This window comes from Scleropages formosus, chromosome 8, assembly GCF_900964775.1.
Source record: "Scleropages formosus chromosome 8, fSclFor1.1, whole genome shotgun sequence".
Lineage (NCBI taxonomy): Eukaryota > Metazoa > Chordata > Actinopteri > Osteoglossiformes > Osteoglossidae > Scleropages > Scleropages formosus.
The window spans coordinates 24,258,373-24,277,337 of NC_041813.1; the positions used below are offsets into that span (position 1 = coordinate 24,258,373).

The 18,965-nt window shown below is 39.9% G+C and overlaps 1 protein-coding gene across 7 annotated transcripts in view; it reads left to right on the top strand.

Annotated features, from left to right (window-relative positions):
• Positions 1-4,555: 4,555 nt before the first annotated feature.
• The window catches only part of LOC108937241 (neuroligin-1), a 143,954-nt gene continuing 129,544 nt past the window's right edge, over positions 4,556-18,965 (top strand). For 3 of the 7 annotated variants that reach the window (XM_029254223.1, XM_018757041.1, XM_029254224.1), the window contains exon 1: positions 4,556-4,700. In XM_029254223.1, coding sequence (XP_029110056.1) covers positions 4,571-4,700 — 130 coding nt within the window. In that variant the 5' untranslated portion in view covers positions 4,556-4,570. Of the gene's footprint in view, positions 4,712-5,216; positions 5,277-5,624; positions 5,632-14,040; positions 14,049-18,965 lie in introns of all 7 variants that reach the window. The other 4 variants (XM_029254222.1, XM_029254226.1, XM_029254225.1 and 1 more) reach the window with 4 other exon arrangements.

Here is an 18,965-nt window from a genome sequence, read left to right on the forward strand (position 1 = left end):
GTCTAACGTTTTACATTTTACTCCTTTTAGGACGACTGATTACAAAAAAATGGGAAATTAGGGTGCACAATTTATGCGTCACATCACCGGAATGACGTGTGTTTATTGCTGGTTTCTGTATTTTGACAAAAGCCAGACATTGCAAGTATGTTATGTGTCTAGAGTGTGTGGGTCATTTGGAAAATCACTGTGCATAATGTATTTACATATCAATTTGTTCAACTACCGATTTATTCTTTTACTGATCATGTTCTTATTATTTTCTCATTTCTTATTCTGGTATGAGAAAATGTTTTGCCTTGCTGTTGTATTAGTCAGAACGAGTCACTTACATTTACCATTTTTCCAAAGGGATGTAGAGCAGTAAGCCATTTATTGAGTATTTGGCCATTCATATTGCTGGGTAATTTTTACTACATCTATTCAGGGTAAGCACCTTGCTCAAATGGACTACAGCCTGAGGTGGGATTTGAACCTGGTCCAGGGGCAGTAGCTTGAGCTGACCTGCTGCTTTCTGGCCCAGTCAAACTGGTATAAAGTAGGAGGTAATGCACAGGTAGGATTTTGATGCTTGTTGACAGGGTTCAGGGACAGACATTCAGTTCAAATGAAGTCAGCAGTGGTTAGGAAACATCTACCTTGATGTCCAAAAGCCATATCTTAATACCCATGGACCCCAAAGGATTACCCCATTTTACCAAACTGGTATTAAACACCATGTATATTATATTCGCTTGTTTATTATTATGAGTAATAGTATTTATTTATTTCATGAAAAATGATGGTTAGTTATTTATGAGCAAGTTTGATTCTTGTCCCAGTTTCCTGTGATGTTCAGCGGTTTGACTGCAAAGTCTGGGCTGGGTTTCATTCACATGACTGAAATCCTGCAAAATAAGCGCACTGTGAAATAGTCATAAGCCCTTAACTATAAATTTACTATTAAGGTCACTGGAAGATGGCATTGAAGTAAAGTATATTATGGAGGAATGTTTAGGCTTTGGACTGACTGCAATAATAATTCTGGTTTGTGCCTCTATATAGCCTGGCCTTGACAGCTTTGACTAAAATAAAAAGCAGTTATTTTTCTGGAATGTTCTTTATGTAGTTGTAAAACCTTCCGGCTGCCTTTGTGGGGGTAAAAAATAATAACATCCCAAAGTATTTTATTTATTTATTTTTTCCCTGCTCCAGTGCATGCATTTCTTTGAATGTCCATAACTTTGGAACTACACAAGGCAACATGTATTTTCCAGGTAACTTGAAAACATACTGATTCTAGGAGTTTAATCCTCTAACCTTCAAAAACTTTTTATTCTTTTGACTCGTGTTTTCAGCCTTTTCTGACTTCCTTGGAAAGCTGTAATAGAAAGTCACTGTCGAAATCATTGACCTGTTTATGTTATTGTTCAGCTGAGCTGCTGTTTCTTCCCATTGTTTGAACTTACTGTCTTATTCCTGATAACTGCATCATCGAAATTCACAAATGTTACCCAAGGCAAAAGTCATTCCACACAGCAGGGCACTCGAATTTTAGTCTTACAATAAAATGCTTGTTATGACAAATAGAAACAAATCACAAATATTTCCCTCAATCATGATTAGATCATGTGTTTGATTGACTTGTTTATTTATTGTACCGACACATTTCTCCAAAGGAACTTGCCATGTTAAATTACTTATGTTTATTTACCCATTTCCACAACTCGATCAGTTTTACCTTGTTCAAGGGTACTATAGCAGGAGAGGGGGTGTTTGAACCTGGGTCTTTCAAGTCCACACGTTGCAGCTGTAACCGCTGCGCCACCTGCTGACCGTAGTAAATATAACAGCAGGTAACAGAGCTTTGGCAGTTATTTTTAAAATGCAGAAGATGTCGTTTTCTGTCCATGGTCACACTAGCAAAAGGACAAGAAACAAATCATGTGAATTATGGCATACCAATGCATCAGGGACAAGTAATTACAGTTTTGAAAAGAAATAAAAATGCCAACACTGATTAAACAGACAAATGATAACACTTATCCCAGGGGCTCATTATGATGGGGGTCTCCTGCAGGGCTTTTTTTTTTTTGTTGTTGTTTGCGCTTTTGGCCATGTGTGAAAATTACTCTTTACACCTGCGGGACTTTAATCTCGACAAATATTTCAGCAAACACTTAGCCTCCATTTAAAAGAAGAAATGTAAACGGCGTTTACAGGAATCCAACAAACCTGTGGATGAAATGCTGACACAGGGGGAAAATCGTCTGGATCAGGGTGCTGTTTTGCCCTTGATTAATGCTGTTTACCCTCTCGCCACAGAAATATTTACTGTACTGTTTTTAAAAACTGCTTCTACCCATTTATTGGTGGTGTGAGTTCTGCCTTAAACGCGAGGGAAGTTTTCTTAGCTTTGCTCATGCAGCATGACCTGATAGTGAATGCAAAGCCAATTTATTAAGACCGTTCTGGAGATTGACAGACATCATCAGTCACATCTTTAGCGGACACATTCATCAGCGTCACGTGTACTTCTATCCATCATGCCTGGTTTCAGAAAGCTGTGGCTGGGATCAGACTGTGGTCAGACACATGCGGGTTACGGGCTGGCTCTGGGCTGTGGACAGACTGGACTGTAGTTTTTCTTCTTTGCTGTAAAAGCTTCAACATAATTTTATAGCCTCATTAACAGTACAGTACAAAATCAATGTAGCAAATTTCAAATTTAATTCCAGTTTGTCCATTTCCCTATTTGTTGTAGAGCATCCTCTTATTATTTCTTTTGTTGCATAAAATTGTTACATGTTTTTAATGGGTAAGTGGTGTTTCGATGTAAAAAAATGACTTTTTTGTCGATATAATGACACTGGTTGTAGACAAATAATGTACTGAAGTTTTTAAGGAATAAATATTACTAGCACCAGGTTGCCACAGTTCTTTGCCGTCTTGTATTCAGATGAACATATTTTTTCTAAATTATTTTCTAAATTTATTTCATGTAGCACATGGTAGTTTCTGAAAATGGACAAAGGCCTACTCATTTAGATCTTTAATATAATTTATATGTGTGCTGCATGAAAGCCAGTGAGTTCATGTGCATTTGTACATACTAGTGCTTATTTTTTTTTATGCATATTTAGGACAATGATATAATAAAGAAATGCTGTACTAAACATTGATACACTCAATGAATGCCTCCCATGGGCACGGCCTTAAGAGGAACGGTAAAATTGTGGCTTTGTGTCTCAGATGGCGGGGAGGGGGTTTCCTGAACACGTTCTGACATGGCGCACACATTTTGTCGAGGAATAATGGAACATTTCATGTACTTGATCAAGCTAAATACTTGTTCTCTTGCCCTCTGCATAATTGGTGGCAAATATTCAGTGCAAGTGTCCCATTGTGGGTGAACTCAAGTTGTACTCCCCCTTCTCGGTCCTTTCTGCAGAGGGACTGAAATAGATCTAAACATGTAGTTTTAACTTTGTTTGTATAAGTGGACATTTTGAAGTGCTTCATTGGGTTTTAGTGACATTTCTACACGTTGACCTGTTTTTGCAATTCTTTTGAGAGACCACTCCAACGTTCTCATGTTCTAGCTGACTAAATTTGACAAACGTTGCATTAAAGCAGTTTCTGCTTTATTAACTGTGCTCTTTCTAATTCTCTTTCTCTCGGACAAAATTGGTGTCCGTAACAAGCGCTTGAACATTGATGTTGTGGGGGGCATGATGGATGGTATGCCGGCTTGGAGTTATGACTTTGGGTTGTTCCAGTTCGTAACAGCGGGGTAAAGCTCTAAAAGCTAATGAAACCTTGCTTCTCTAGCATGTGCTTCTATCACTCCCATGCTAATTAATCATTCTTTATTTTTCCACAGGATATAGACCCACACAGCTGAGCTGGATTTGATTTATCAGCAAACAGCCATCAACAAATGGCGACGGCTTTCGGACGTCTGGATTGGAAAAGCAACATATTGTCTATGGGATCCGGCGCGACCAATGAAACGGAGTGAAGTTCTCTCCGCAATAAGTGCCCGACTACTGGGAGGTCCATGCCATGCGAAAAGCTTGCGAATGTCTTGACCGCCTCATGTCCAGGGGGTTTGTTGCCTTGCCTTTGATTGCCCTGCCCTGTGTGTGGATATAAACAGGATTTTGCTTTTAGCACGGCGCTAACGGAGCCCATCTCCCGGTGCGGCACGGGCACTTGTGGCCGAGGCAGCATGCCCCTACGCGGGCCTTTGGAGCCCTGCTGTGCATGGAGGGGGATGCGGCCACAGCTGCTCGCAGGCCTTGACCTGGCCCCCGTCTTGTGGACGCTAAGCCTCGCGCTGCAGGCTCTGGTGGTGGCCTCGCAGAAGCTGGACGAGACGGACCCCGTGGTGAGCACTGCGTACGGGAGGCTGCGGGGCTTCAAGAAGGAGCTCAACAATGAAATCCTGGGGCCCGTCATTCAGTTCCTGGGTGTGCCGTACGCAGCACCCCCTACGGGAGAGAGACGTTTCCAGCCCCCCGAGCCGCCCATCCCGTGGTCCGAAACACGCAACGCCACCCAGTTTGCCTCCGTCTGTCCTCAGAACATCATGGAAGGGAGGCTACCGGACGTCATGCTTCCAGTGTGGTTCACCAACGGCTTGGAGGTCGTCTCGTCGTACGTTCAGGACCAGAGCGAGGACTGCCTTTTCTTAAACATATATGTACCCACTGAGGACGGTGAGTTGAGAGCAGGAGGAGAGGGAAAAGCTTAAATTTCCTTCATGTTCTGTGCTGGCAACAGAGTGGAAAAGCATGACCCATGCATGCCTCCTATATGATCTCTACGTGCATGCTGCTGCTTTTCTCTATGTGTGTGTGTGTGTGTGTTTGTGTGTGTGTTCGTGTCTGCGTGTGGGTGCGATTGTGCATCTGTCTCCTAACCCTCCCACACACATTTTCCTTTCCACCACAGCACGCCCATCAGGTGAAACTGGTTCCTTCTTGCTTCTCCTTCTCACACTTGAGTGCTAGCAGTCCATCATCCGTCCATTGTGTGTTGCGGGCACAATGAGTTGGGCTGATACGGTGTATCTGATACAGAGTAATGATAATTGACTTAACTGATGAATGAAGACAGAAAGGAACACCTCTGTTTTTTAACGTTATTTTCCACAGTCAGATAGCGGTGTTGCATGCTCCTGCTGCCTGTAATGGAGCTCCATGTTATTTTTTAGTCTTTTATTCATTTTGCAGTAAAAAGAATATCCAAGGAATGTGCCAGGAAACCGGGCAAGAAAATATGTAGAAAAGGAGGTATGTATCCACTGGGGGAAAAAAAAAAAAATACCCACACCAACGTTATGTCACAAGAGACCTTGTTTGGCTCAACTGCAGAGACAAGGACATTGATATATGGCGAGGTCACAGTTCAGAGAATTTCCTGTAATTCTTGACGGCTACAAGGAACTGGCCGGACAAGCAAAGACTTTAAATTAGACGGGGGGATGGTGAACTTGCAGAATCTTAACTTCAATTAAAAGGGGGTTGTGTGTCTGTTCCATTGGCTTACACGGGACTTTATCGATCAACGCTTCATCTAGATAATGTCCCCCCTCATCCCAGGACGGCGATCCGCAGGGTACAGCGCACCCAGAGGGATAGTAGGGATGTTTTGTGACAGAGGCTTTTGATAAGGGGCGATCTGTTAATGTGCTGGGTTTCACCAGGGTTTTCACGGAGCACTTCCTCCTGTCCGTGTGCTGATGGTGGAATAGAGTGACCTTTGGGAGACCTTGGGCCCAGCATTGCCCCCCTCTGTCCCCATGTACGTGCAATGAATATACAGACCCTTCGTAGTCAATGGAGCCAGACTCTACTAGCCCTTTAGGTAGTTTTGTCTCTTTTCCCAGAGATCTCTCCAAGGATGCTGTCAGAAGAGCCCCAGACACCATTGTTTATACTTTAGCTTCCAATTAATAATAATGTCAAGTGGCCGATCCTTATTGTACAGCATCGTCTTGTCTTCAGCAAAGAGGATTCTGGGTATTTACCCTGTACTGGGTAATCTGGTAGGCCTAAATTTACTCCCTTTTGTTTCAAGTTTACTGTCATGTGTACATACAACAATGAAATTCTTAACTGCATGTCTCCCACAGACTGAAAAGAAAAAAATACTGAAAAAATATAAGTACAGGTACAGACAATAAATGCTATATCAACATTAAATGCAACATCAGGAAACACATCAGGTCTGTTCACAGAGCGGTCAGAGCATCAATGGCAATATTAAGTAACCTTCACACTAATTTTTGTGTGAAGATGCCTAAAATGTGTTTCTTGCATATATTTTTTGGTGTTGTATTTATTGCCCGTGTTCCTATTTATTATTATTTTGTCTGTATTTCTTTTTTCATTAGTTTTCAGCGCTGAGGCCGTCATCACAGCCACATCAGATAGACAACCCATCAGTATACACAATATGTATATTATTTATGTCCTACTCTGCTTTTAATCATGATTAGCAACTCCTCTCGTGTGATATGAGATTATTTGACAGTAACAAATTATGAAAATACGCATGTCGCCACATATTAAGTTCTGTGGACCGATAAGATGACAGATGCACGACAGATGTTTTGAGGACTAGTTGAAAGCCTACATTGCGAAGGGTGCAGATTTGTGCCAGAGTGACACTGGAATCTCTGCTCTGTGACTGAGCAAACACAGATCTTCAATATTCATGAAAAAAGTTTGTGAAAATTTAAATGTGCTGTTCTTTTTTTTTTCCTTTAATGTTTTCAAAAGTCCTTGCAAGTAGTCTGATATTATAAAAACACGTTTTTAATGGTTTTGAGGCAAGCACAAACTGTACAACTGCTCAATATAATGTGTTTATCTGGTAATGATTTCTTTGTTTTTTTGCATGTCATATTACTTCAAAAAGTCAGTTAACATTTTACGTGTCTCCCATTTCCAGATTTTTCAGTTTCTGGTAAATGCAATTGCCTTGATGCAAATCACAACTGAAAATATCCCCATTCTGTAGCTTTACACTGTAAAAAGAATAATGAGCATTTATGCCACTGTGACAATTTCATAGGTACAGATCTAGTTTATTTAAGGTCTTTTGCAATGAAATAACTTATATTACATTTTTGTATGATACAATGTAATTTCACAACGTCCTTAGTAGCCAGATGATTTAACGTGGCTTTCCAAACAAAGATTAAGGTTCCAGACTAAAAATGACCTTAAATGTCAAATGTGTGCTGACAGTATAATTCAGTCCTAGACTGGGATTAATCTGTTTCTGGAAGACCATGACTGCTGTCATTCAAGTCTTGAACTGTGTAGTGGGATATTGCGCCATTCTTCAAGAAGAAAAGCCTCCAGTTCTTTGAGGAATGAAGGAGGTACAAAGCTACTTTGTACTGTGTGCTGCAGAACTTCCCATAAAGGTTCAGTGATGTTCAGTGGTCGTTAGGGAAGATATGTTGAATTTGTTCTACAGTGTTTATGGAGGTGTTTTCATCTTGAAATACAGGAACATGATGGGGGAACACTGTTTGCATCATAAGGTGCACGTGGTCCTCTAAAGTGACCTCATATTCTTTGGGCATTGTAAGACTATGCACAGTAATCTTTGGACCTAATGACTCCCATGAGAAGACTGGCCATTATGGGTTCCCTACTATGTTTAACGGTTGGCAACAAACATTGTGCGTTGGTGGCATTCTTTGGTTTTCTCCAGACAAACCCATCCAGATGTCTGAAACAGGGTAATGACTCATCCAACCACAGTGCTTTTTTCCTTTGCTCATTGGCACAGGTTTTGTGCTTTTTACATCAGGTTATGGATCTTTGTGACTTTCCAAATGTCAGTCCTGCAACAAATTCTAGCTTTGTGAAGCTCTTGAAGTACAGTTTTTCTTGAGATTGGGGCAAAGAGGCGTGAATTCAATTCTGTGGTAATTTTTGAGGCTGTACTTTTGTGGCATTGAGAAACTACCCTGTAAAGTACCCTGTTATTCCTGTTGGGTGAGCTTTGATTTGCAATCACCATTTCTCTTTGCCAATGCAGTTTGTCCATGTTTGGCATATCCTGACACTACTTTTGAGACTGTTCCCCATGACGCCTTCAGTAATTTAGTAGTTTTTGTGACTGATGCACCTGCAGTTCGGACACAAAGTACTTCTCCTCTTCGGATCTCTGTTAGCTGCCCAATATTGGTTTGAAAACTCACATATCAAAGTTCTAATTGTCAGACCGCTTCCTTAAATGGGCAGTCAACCTAATATAACTCACCTTTGCTGCCGTATTTGTTATTTTGATAATTACTTTATTAAGTTTAGTTCTTTTTGGTGTGGTTTTCATTGATTTTTTGACCCCCTCCCCGTTGTAAGTGCTCAGATGACTTTATGTTGTGAAGTAAAAAGCCAGAAAAAGTGATCACATTGATCACATTACCGACAATAAACATTTTCTAAAGAATTAAAGATGTTGAGGCAGTGTGGAGAAATTTCTAGAAACTGGCCGTTGTACCTTTCAGTTTATTACACAGAAGAGGACAAAATGAAGCCCTTTGTGGGCATGTACAGAGAGGGTGTCAGTGAACTGTCAATAAGATGGCTGCAGCAGCCTCTAAATATGGGGGCTGTGTCCTAGTTTTGATGTCCAAAGCCAGCCCCTTGGGAGCCCATGATGTGCACACCCTTTGTGGAGTCCAATATAGATTTTACAGCTCTGAGAAGTTCCTGGCCTCCATCTTGCTGCAAAGGTCCTGAAGAAGATCATAAAAATCTAGCAGAAATGTGATCAATCATCAGGATGGGAAGGTGTGGGGGTCAAGGTGGAAGATGATGAAGTATTTACTTTACTTTGTTTATAGCCACATGTATTCCTCAGGTCAGACTGTATGAGCACCTGTTCTGAAAGTGGTGGGTGTGGTACTGTACTTAGTGTATTTCCCTTTTACATGTGCCTTATTTTTCACCCTCTTGGATGTGATATCAATTATATTCAATATTATGTTCAAAATCTCCACAGTTCTCCCTAAGGTTTATTTGATTTTAGGTGGGAGGAGGGGGCTTAACATTTTCATCTCTATAACTTCACTGTATTTTGCAGCAGCAGCCTGAACATTTACAAATCAGTCTGTAATGGTATTAACCAAACTTTGATGGAATTAGAACCTGGCAGAGTGTGGAAAATTCTTATGAGAACTTTATCTAGGGTGGATTGAATTCCAAGCTAAATACACCCAAGTCTGTCTAATGAAAATCACATACAGTGTTTTGCAGGTCTTCATTTGAGTGTTAGACTGCAGAGATGAAATAGAAGTGAGTGATGTGCAGTCAGGCACCAGAATAATATTTTAATACTTTGCTGTGTCCTTCAGTCACCCGCACCACGCTTGCCTCCAAAAGGTTTTAGCTGTGCATTTCCAGTTTGTTGTATTATTCAGTATATGGTTTAAATGTAGACACTGTATTTTGAATGGGGAAAGGCATTAAACTTCTGGATGCACGACCCCAGAAATAGGACAGTGCTGTATTAAAACCATAATGAATAGTAATTGTGGTCTATTTTTGACAATTTTTCAGATCTCCAGCAACTCTCCTCCAAATCTTATTTGGCATTGTAAAACTGTGACAGTGTGGTTTGAAATGTAGCTAGAAATATTTGAAATATTTGTAAATGTAGCTGCACATGTGGTGATTTGTAAAAATTTATAAGGGAATCGCAGTCACCTGAGGGATGTTTTTGTGCAAATAAATTCAACTAGTTTGGGATTAACTGGAATGCGCTGGTTAATTAGTAATTCCAGGCAAACTTAATTTAAATGTCTCTTGTTGATTAGATTCTAACAGGAACTCAGATGGTAGCATAATACAGTGGTTAGAGCTGCTGAATCAACCCTATTGTAGTACTGTTGAACAAGGTGCCAACCTTCAATACCTTCACTTAAAGAGAAAAAAATAATTTGATGAGCTCCTTAAATGTGTGATAACTGTAAGTAGCTGAACATCATCAGCTGCTTTGGAGAAAAGCCAAATAGCTGTAGCATCCACATCATGTGATTTTTTTTTTTTTAAATCACCGCAGCATAGGAAATAGGATGTTACCATGGAGAGTGGTATTTTTCGAAAAACCATATTTACTTTTATTCAATTAGCATTCACTCTCCTCTAAGGTGATGTACATCTCTGTACAGCAGCAGGAGAGATTTGGATGTAGACATGTCATTCTTGCGTACAGTCAATTTGTCACATATCACTATATGAACTGGTATACATCGCATGAATAGCTGCATATAGGATTTTTAAATTAAGTTATTAAATTGATAACATACAAGTATGCATTTATTGAGCACATAGGACATTGGGGAAGCGAGTCTGAAACAGGTGAGTTTTGAGACCCTTTTAAAATGTCAAGAGAGAGATTCAGCAGTTCTGCGTGAGAGGGGAGGTCATTCCACCACATTGGAGCTGAAACTGAAAACTGTTGTTGTATTTGGTTTTGGACCTCTTTTTTGTGGGTCCACCAAGCAGGCAGAGGTGGAGCAGTGTAGTAGTCTGGTTCGGGTGTAGCAAGCGATCAGGTCTTGTAGGTGTGTGTATGCGTGTGAGAGAACTAATTGGCACTTACTACAAAAAGGCAACATGGCAGGTTAAACTGGAAAAAGGATGTGGCAAAACACAGGAAACCGTTTGAATTCTAATACCAGATAATAATTCGGTCTCATTAATTTCTGTTATCTTCCATGTCCTCATAAACTGGGGAAAACTCAAGGAAAATCATCAAAAGGTTATTACGTAACACCTTTAATTACTTTGCCCCATCTGCTGAAGCAGTATCGACTGTAAATATGAAAGTAATCCACTGATCTTTGCCTTCATTGTTCAACGGGACTGAATCACATCCCCAGAACCTTGTAATACCATCGGGAAGTAAAAATGATTATTTTATTTTTGGAAAATATGTTGTACATTAATAGGCCTTAAATTATTTATTATAATACACATCTGTGTATTGATATGAAGGGCTGCATTTTTGATTCATAATCTTTGTCAGCAGTTGCTGGTGTTTCGCTCTTTTGGAAATACAGTGTTGTGCAAAAGTTCCGGGCCCTTCTATCGTTGTGGGAAACAGCTGGAAAGAATATGTAGGTTCCTAAGGAGGAGAAATATCAGTCAGTGTTAAGGTCTTGTGCGTGCTCACATGGGAGCCTTTTTTTACTAACTGTATTCCTCAGTGGCCACAGAACATAAGGAAACAGTTTAAACATGGTTAAAATGCAGTATGCCGTTTCTGCACTGTCCGACACAATCGTGCTTTACAGAGATTTGCAGCATTGTGTTCTCTGTGTGTGTGTGTGTGTGTGTGTGTGTGTGTGTGTGTGTGTGTGTGTGTGTGTGCGGTGGGGCTAATAGACAGCTTTTTTTCATGAATAGAGAAGCCATTACCATGGAGAACTGGTAATCCCCCCCAGTTAATGTCACCACTATTTTTACTGAATTAATTGATTGTGTAGTTTTCTTTTTTTTCCCTCTACTGTGTGGGCAAGGATAGGTCAGTACATTTAATGGCATGCATAAGGGCACCCCATTCACTTTTACTAATTTTATTTTTGAAAATTTTTTCCTGTGTCTAATTTTTCATGTTTATCTTAGCGTATTTCCACTGATTAGTCTATAATTTAGAATAATCATATCAGTTAATGGTTTGAAAATTATGTGCTTGCAATATGTCATGGCAGAATACAGTAAGCCTGACATGAAGCAGGTTATTTAAACCAGATTTGTTGCCTTAGTAACGTAACTTGCTTTGAATAAACCCCTCTTTGTGAAATTGAATTTTTGGAAAGTTAAGTGGATAATGCTGAAGTTATTAGACTAACTCCATAATCTTGCATAGTGAAACCACTTTCCTCTCTCAGCTTGTGATGATGAATCCTTGTTGTTCTGTTGAGGACTGGCATAATGATTTTTGCACTGACAGCCATATTTAAGAATTTATGAAAATGACAGTTTAATCAATATTTAACTTTATTTCTTCTTATTAACAACTAAAAATTTTAATAAACATCGACCCAGATTTGAGTGTTTCATATTCTTGAGCCTTTAAATTCTGAAGCATGGTCTGGCAATATGGATGGGTGTGATTCTGACATTAAAGCATGTTCGTTCTTTTCTGAGTTTTTTTTCTTTTAAATTAAATCTCAGAATTTTGACTTTTTTGCCTTTTGATTGCCGTGTCTGAAAGTACTGCCCAGGATTCATTGCAGTTTTCCCGAGAAACCTCCCAGTGAACAGGCAATGCAACAGCGGCTGCTCGGGGGCGACATGGCCAGTCATTGTTAATATGGTAAATTCAGAAACGTAGAGGCACTTCAGGCCATTTAAACTGACAAAGCTTCTGCTCCACATTTCCTTGTGGTTGGTTTTTAATTGTACACTTGAAATACATGTATATGTTATACATCACAGTATGTTTTTTTTTTTTTTTTTTGTGGAGAGGGGCATCAATGAAACTGAATTTCCTGTGTGACGTTATTACACATGGTTTCACACATTCAAGTATATCAACCACTTCCAAGCACGAGTGCATTTTGTGTTCTTAAGAGAAGCAAATAGGTTTACAGCCTGGAGTGCGGGAAGTTTTGGCAAGGTTAAATATGTGTTGGGGTGGCACGGTGGCACAGTGAGTAGCACTGCTGTCTCACAGCACCTGGGTGGTGTGAGAGAATGTGGGTTTGATCCCTGCTCAGTCTGTGTGGAGTTTGCATGTTGTCCCTGTGTCTGCATGGGTTTTCTCCCACATTCCAAAGACATGCTGTTCAGGTTCCCTTATACTGTGTGAGTGTCACGGAGTGAGTATGTTTCACTGATGCATAGATGAGTAACCCCTTGTAAGTAGTGTATCTAGCAGTGTAGGTCACCTTGGTGAATAAGGTGAGTGGGCTAGTAACACTACATAAGTCGCTTTGGACAAAAGCATCTGCTAAGTGAATAAATGTAAATGTAATGCTGGACATGTGTTGAGGACTACGGCCTCATTCCTGGTTAAAACCCTGTTTTCTCAGACTCCAGGGCTATACGATGCCATGGATTTACTGTTGCACCTGGGATGTTTGCAAAGCAGCTTCCCTTTTTGACGGAAGTATCTTGGTGACTTCAGCATAAGATCATAAATGCAGTATGCATGCCTGATTGATACCTGTGCTTCTGGCATATTGAAAAAGATATGAAAAGATTAAAAAAAAAAAACAACTTATTTTGATGAACTGCTCTTCTGTGCCCTTCCACAGAGCGTGGAAGAAAAATTGAGCACATACAGTGGCACAGTGGTTGAAAGTAAACAAAGAGGGAAACATGGATAATGGTTTTCTAGCAGTTTGTTCATAAGTGAACTGGCGAATGAGGAGAAGGGGAAAAATGTCCCAAACCAAGGAAATGGGAGAAATGAACCATTGGTGTCTAGAGTATTACAATGGGCTCTTGTAGCCAATGTCTGTAACTAAGAAGTCCATTTAATTTACATTTACTCATTTAGCAGACACTTCTATCCAATACAGCCTGAAACTTGGAGTGAAGAGAAGTGCACTTCACAACTGACAGACAGTTGCAGGCATGTGCAGTCAATCCTGAAAGCACAGTTTTTGCCAGTATATATTTTATGAATAGCTGCCCATACATAGCGAGTCATGAGCTCCTGTAGGTATCCTATAGGTCAGTCTGGTGGGTATTGGTGTCGATCACAGCCATGGGCTTCCCAGATGATTCATGAGTGCCTTAAAGGCGTTGTAAGATGTAGAAGGAGAGAATACGGATAATAACTTCCTCAAGATGTAGAGAACGTTGAAGCAGGTGAGATATGAGGCGAAGGGAGATACAGAGTGGATCATTACACTACTTGAAAACCTAATTTAAAGCAGTGAGCCTTCAGTCAGGCTTTGAAGACTGAGACTAATGGGGCACCTTTCACATTGTTTGGTGACTTTTCCCACAGTTTTTGGGCCTTGTAGCTAAAAGTTCTTCCAAGTACAGTTTTCTAAAAGAACTTGGGAACTGTCAGTAGGGTCAGTAGGTAGTTACGTTATGAATGAAGATCATGATTCAATATGTGTTCGGTAGGAAGCTTGATGTGGTAGGAAAGGTGGAGAATGTACACACCGAAAACTAATTGCTATACTGGAACGGAATCATTTCAGGAGACCATCATATTGGCCTAGGCATGTTTCCAACCTATGCAATAGAATGCTATGATGAGCTGCACTTGTTTTTTTTTTTTCTGGCATTTTAAAGATGTGTAGTTTGAAATTAGTCTATCTTAACTAAGGGTAGATTTCTGAAGAAGTGGTCAGTTTTTTTTTTTTTCAGTGAGTGCAGATGTCAGATCAAATGAGAACTATGACATGTATCAATGGTATCTGTCAGTTTAATGACAGGTAAATGAGAGTTTAAGCAGCTTGGCTGGTACGGTATCAGGGACCACAGTAAGTGGTATAGTACAGTAGGTGGTATAGTGGGTAAAATATTGCATTACTGTAAAACTAGAGGACAGCTGGTACCGGAGTGGTTAGAGGTACTGCCTTTGGACCCAGGTTACAGGTTTGACTCCCACTTTTGGTGGTAGTACGCTTGAGCAAGGTACAAGGTACTAAAATTACCCTGCTCTATGAATGGGTAAATAATTGTAAATGCATTGACACTGGAAGTTGCTCTGGGGAAAAGTGTCAGCAAAATTAACAAATTAAATGGTGTTACATTGTACGTACAGTATATTTTTTTTGCATTACCATAAACTTTCTGAAAGCCTCAGTAGCCAGTAATAAAAATTGCACTTCTAAGTTCAAGTTTTTTCTTAAAATGCTCTTTCTGTTCAGTTATTGCCTCATGGCTGAATGTAAACTGCATTTTGGAAATACTGAGGTCTCAGGTGTGAAGAGTTACGCTAAATAACTGGCCCTTCACCTAACATAAAAACAATGCATCGAAAAATCATATAGATGTATTTCTAAATGAAAAATACCTTAAGCATATTTCCAAATTCTTTTGTGGACTGATTTTTTTTTCCCTTTTTTGTTGAAATTGCCTGGCAAGGTATTTTAATTACAGTTTATGCTAAAAAGGGACCACTTGATTGAACATACTGGCATGCTGTACTTGGCTCTGTTCCCAGAGGAGTACAGGCATTTTCCCGTGAAATAAATTAGAAATTATAAAGCTTGATAAAGAGAGGTGAGAAACATGGAGAAACAAGACAATGGAGCCACAAGCTGATGGAGATGCTGGATGTCGTGAAGGACTTGAATGAATGCAAACATCTCCATGAGATGGAACTGAGAATGTGGTGCTCAAGTTGCTGTGTCTTAATTGCCCTCTACCCATTTCTCTCCTCAACTTTTAAAGTGGGGCTTAACTATAAACTACCACATTCCAGAAAAGGCAAACTGAAAAATAGTAGTGTGTGAGAATTCTTCTCCAACCAATGTGAAATAGATGAAAATCTGTGAAAAATTGTTCCTTGGGGGAGCTGAACCACTTTTCATTTATGGAATTGAACTCCACACGGGAGTGTGTGTATGCAAAATAAAATTCTATCCTTAATAAGAGGGCTAACTGGTGTCAAGCCTGTTTTTTTTCATATTTGTGTCACAGGCTGTTCAGTATCTAATGGCAGACATGAGAAGCTTTATATTTGATATTTTGAGATGTACAAAAGCTAGACAAAAATAACATTCTTCTGGCACATCCAAAAAATAACAGTATGTGGCTTTGACAAGGGGGAAAAAAAAAAAGTTTTCCACTGATTCTTGGTCATCTAGTCTTGAGACAAGACTGAAGAGTCCACAAATTTTAAGAGCACAGTCGGCAAACCTTTCACATTTTGCCGTACATTTTGTTATTGGTTAAGAGTTAAAGGCCATAAATAGTTTAACCCATCTTCAGAAGCGTGACTAATTGGAATTTAATGTATCTGTCAGTCAAGTGAATGACAAGTTTTGGTTTCCTATCATTTCTTTTCCCCACCAGAGTGAGTAGATCCACCCTGTCTGACCAGAATCAATACCGGTCCTTACGGGGATTAGGAAGTAGCAACAGCCATGTCGGTTTCTCTAATTAGATGAGTGCTGTCAATAACTCATCGCTCCCATCATTAAGCATATTGGCATCTAAGAAATTGTCTGTAATCAGAATTTGCTGCTTCAAAGGCTTTTGGTGCACTTATCTGTTTCTTGTCATGGTGCGTTTGACAAAGGTTTCATCAAATACTCACAAGAGACACGTAGTTGAGGGTGGATGAGCTCTCGGTCTATTCCAGCTGAAAATGAATGAATGTCTTTGGAGATTTCAGGTAATGGTAAATAACGGAGAAACAAGTGGCACATTAAGGCACGATCAGTAAAATATAAGAGGATTGGATAAAATCGAGGGGATCACGGCAGAGCACAATTAATTGAAAATGAGAGCTTATGAGTCCTGTTTGTTGCATTTGGCTCTAATTAGTATATTAGTGATAAATTTCCTTCATTATGTTTGTTTTCCCAGATTGTCCACTCTAGCCTCTTTTGCACTTTATTAATAGTATTGATGCATCTATAGAGCAAAGTCCTAAAGACTTCAGAGATTATTTAAAAAGAAAAAAAAAACCCCATATACTTCATACCACTACTCTGTACCTATCTTATTTGGGTAAACATAAAGTGTGGATGAAAAAAGGTATTTTTGGTGTCAATAGCTATGCTGTTCTGTGGAACTGAGACAGAAGGGAGCGCTGATTGTTCTTGATATCAGGAAAATTGTCTTTGTTTCATGATTGACTGTCAGAATGATTAGTGGTTTGAGTGTCATTGTCTCTTGATACGAAGAAGGAACTTAATGTGCAGCTGACAACGATCAGCTCGCTGTCAATTATTATTTCAAAGCACATCATGTGACATGCCTTCCTGGAAACGTCTCATTTTGTGAGCAGCGAAAGCAGGATGTCGCATTGCAAACTCTTGTTACTAGTGCATTCCCTCTAGCAAAGGGGGCTTCTGAGAACGACTCAGATATTGACTGGTGTGTTCATTCGTGGTCGAGGAAATGCGGTCCTGCATTAAATGTGATGACATGCCCACCAGCCTGATGCTGGTGCGGATCCGGTCCATAGAGACGTATATAGACCATAGTGGGACTGCTGGAAGCGATCCTCTGATGTCACCAGAAAACAAAGGACAGTTTCTCGCTGCTGGCTCTATTCACAATGGCTCACTGTCGTCATTGATTGTAATATAAAATTCTGACATTTTTACAAATTGGTTGAGGTCAAACATGCAGTACTTTGTATTATGTATTAAAATCTTTTTTTTTTTTTTTTTTTAAGCTGTATAATGATGTCAGTGACAATTAACATTCAATTAGAAGCCTGAATACTCAGTACTCCAAGAAAAAATAAAAGGAAATGCATACAATTTTTTTAGAGGATCAGTGCTGCAGCTGTTTAATAATGGTTAAGTAAATGGTCTTTGTATGGCTGTAAATATATAATATTAAGAATTATTATGCACTGTAAACCAGTGAAATGCATGAATGCTTTTTTTTGTTTCTTTTAACTGTTATTGCAAAAGCCACCACAAAAATGAATATACAACACCCGCATAATTGTCATGTTGGTTGTAATATATGATATTCATATCATATTCTATATGAATATACATATGTATGTATGTATCTATCTTGTTGTTATTCTGTGGTATTGGTCTATCCTTGCTTGAAAATTATTTTGGAGTGCTGATTTTTTTCAGATGCCATATCAAAATCATATTTACTGCCTCTGTGTTCTGAATTTTCACAGTGCTGCAGTCAAAGAATCGGATATCGTTGGTGTTGCTGGAATTTTCAGTGTTTCCTTTTCTGCACATGCGCTGTTGCGGCGCAGTGATTCAATCGCTATGTTAGCTTTGTTCCTGGACCTGCAGGTGATTGGGCACTTTGTGCAAATGTACAGTCACACAATAACAATAATCCTGCAGCACGGAGAAGTGGGCAACTCCTGTAGCCTGAAAAAGGACGAAAAAGCATCTCTTGACAACACATAAATATTGCTTTTAAATCAAGTTCAGTTTGTACTTTTGTGAGGCACTGTTGTGCGTTCAGTGCTTTTAACAAGCGGAGCTTTTGTTGGGGTTTCTTTTCGGGGGGCGCTCAGCGTGCGGCGGGCAAGAAAGGCCAAAGAATGTATCGCGTTCAAGGCCGAATTGTAGTATCTTTGTGAATCATTATCTTGCAATGTTCTTAGATGCCTTTCGATTTATAGCTCTCTGTTGCCTTGAACCTCAAAATAATGACGCATAAAAATGCACGCCTCACTGCGGCGTTCCTGGTTTTTGCTGTTATCTGCCACTGTCATCCCTTGGCGGGCACCCATTGATCAGGCCCGGATTTCAACCCCGCTTGTGGAAACCAATTTGTTTGCCCGGCGCATTGTTTGTGAGGTAACATTGCAAAGGAATCGCTGGAGCCACCTCTCGTTGCCATGCCTCCCCGCCCCACCCGATTTACTCTGCATTAAAAAAGCCATTTAAGGGCTAATGATGATTTGACAGACTTAATAACTGAGTAACTCTGCCCCTTTGCCATTTGAGGAATTATGTTTTTGACACAGTAAAAGGAGGGCCAATAAATCATTTGCGTTTCACTAATTATATCATAAAGAGGAGGGGAAATGATGAATGAGAGCAAAGATATTTTGAAGGACAAGATGCCAAAAGTGAAAAAGAGGGGGAGAGAGGCTGGAATTTGCAGAAGAGAGCAGCATAAGGAATTCTGTCAGTGGTGTGGAACACTCCTCCCGTGTGATTGCACTGCCGTAGTGTCACCTGTAAGAATAGTAAACTTTTCATTCATTGGGGACCAAGTATTTATTTATTTATTTTTTTAAAATAAAAATTCGTGTTTTCCGTAATGTAAATTTGCACTATTTTGTGCCATGCCTTTTCAGACTTCGGAGCTGGT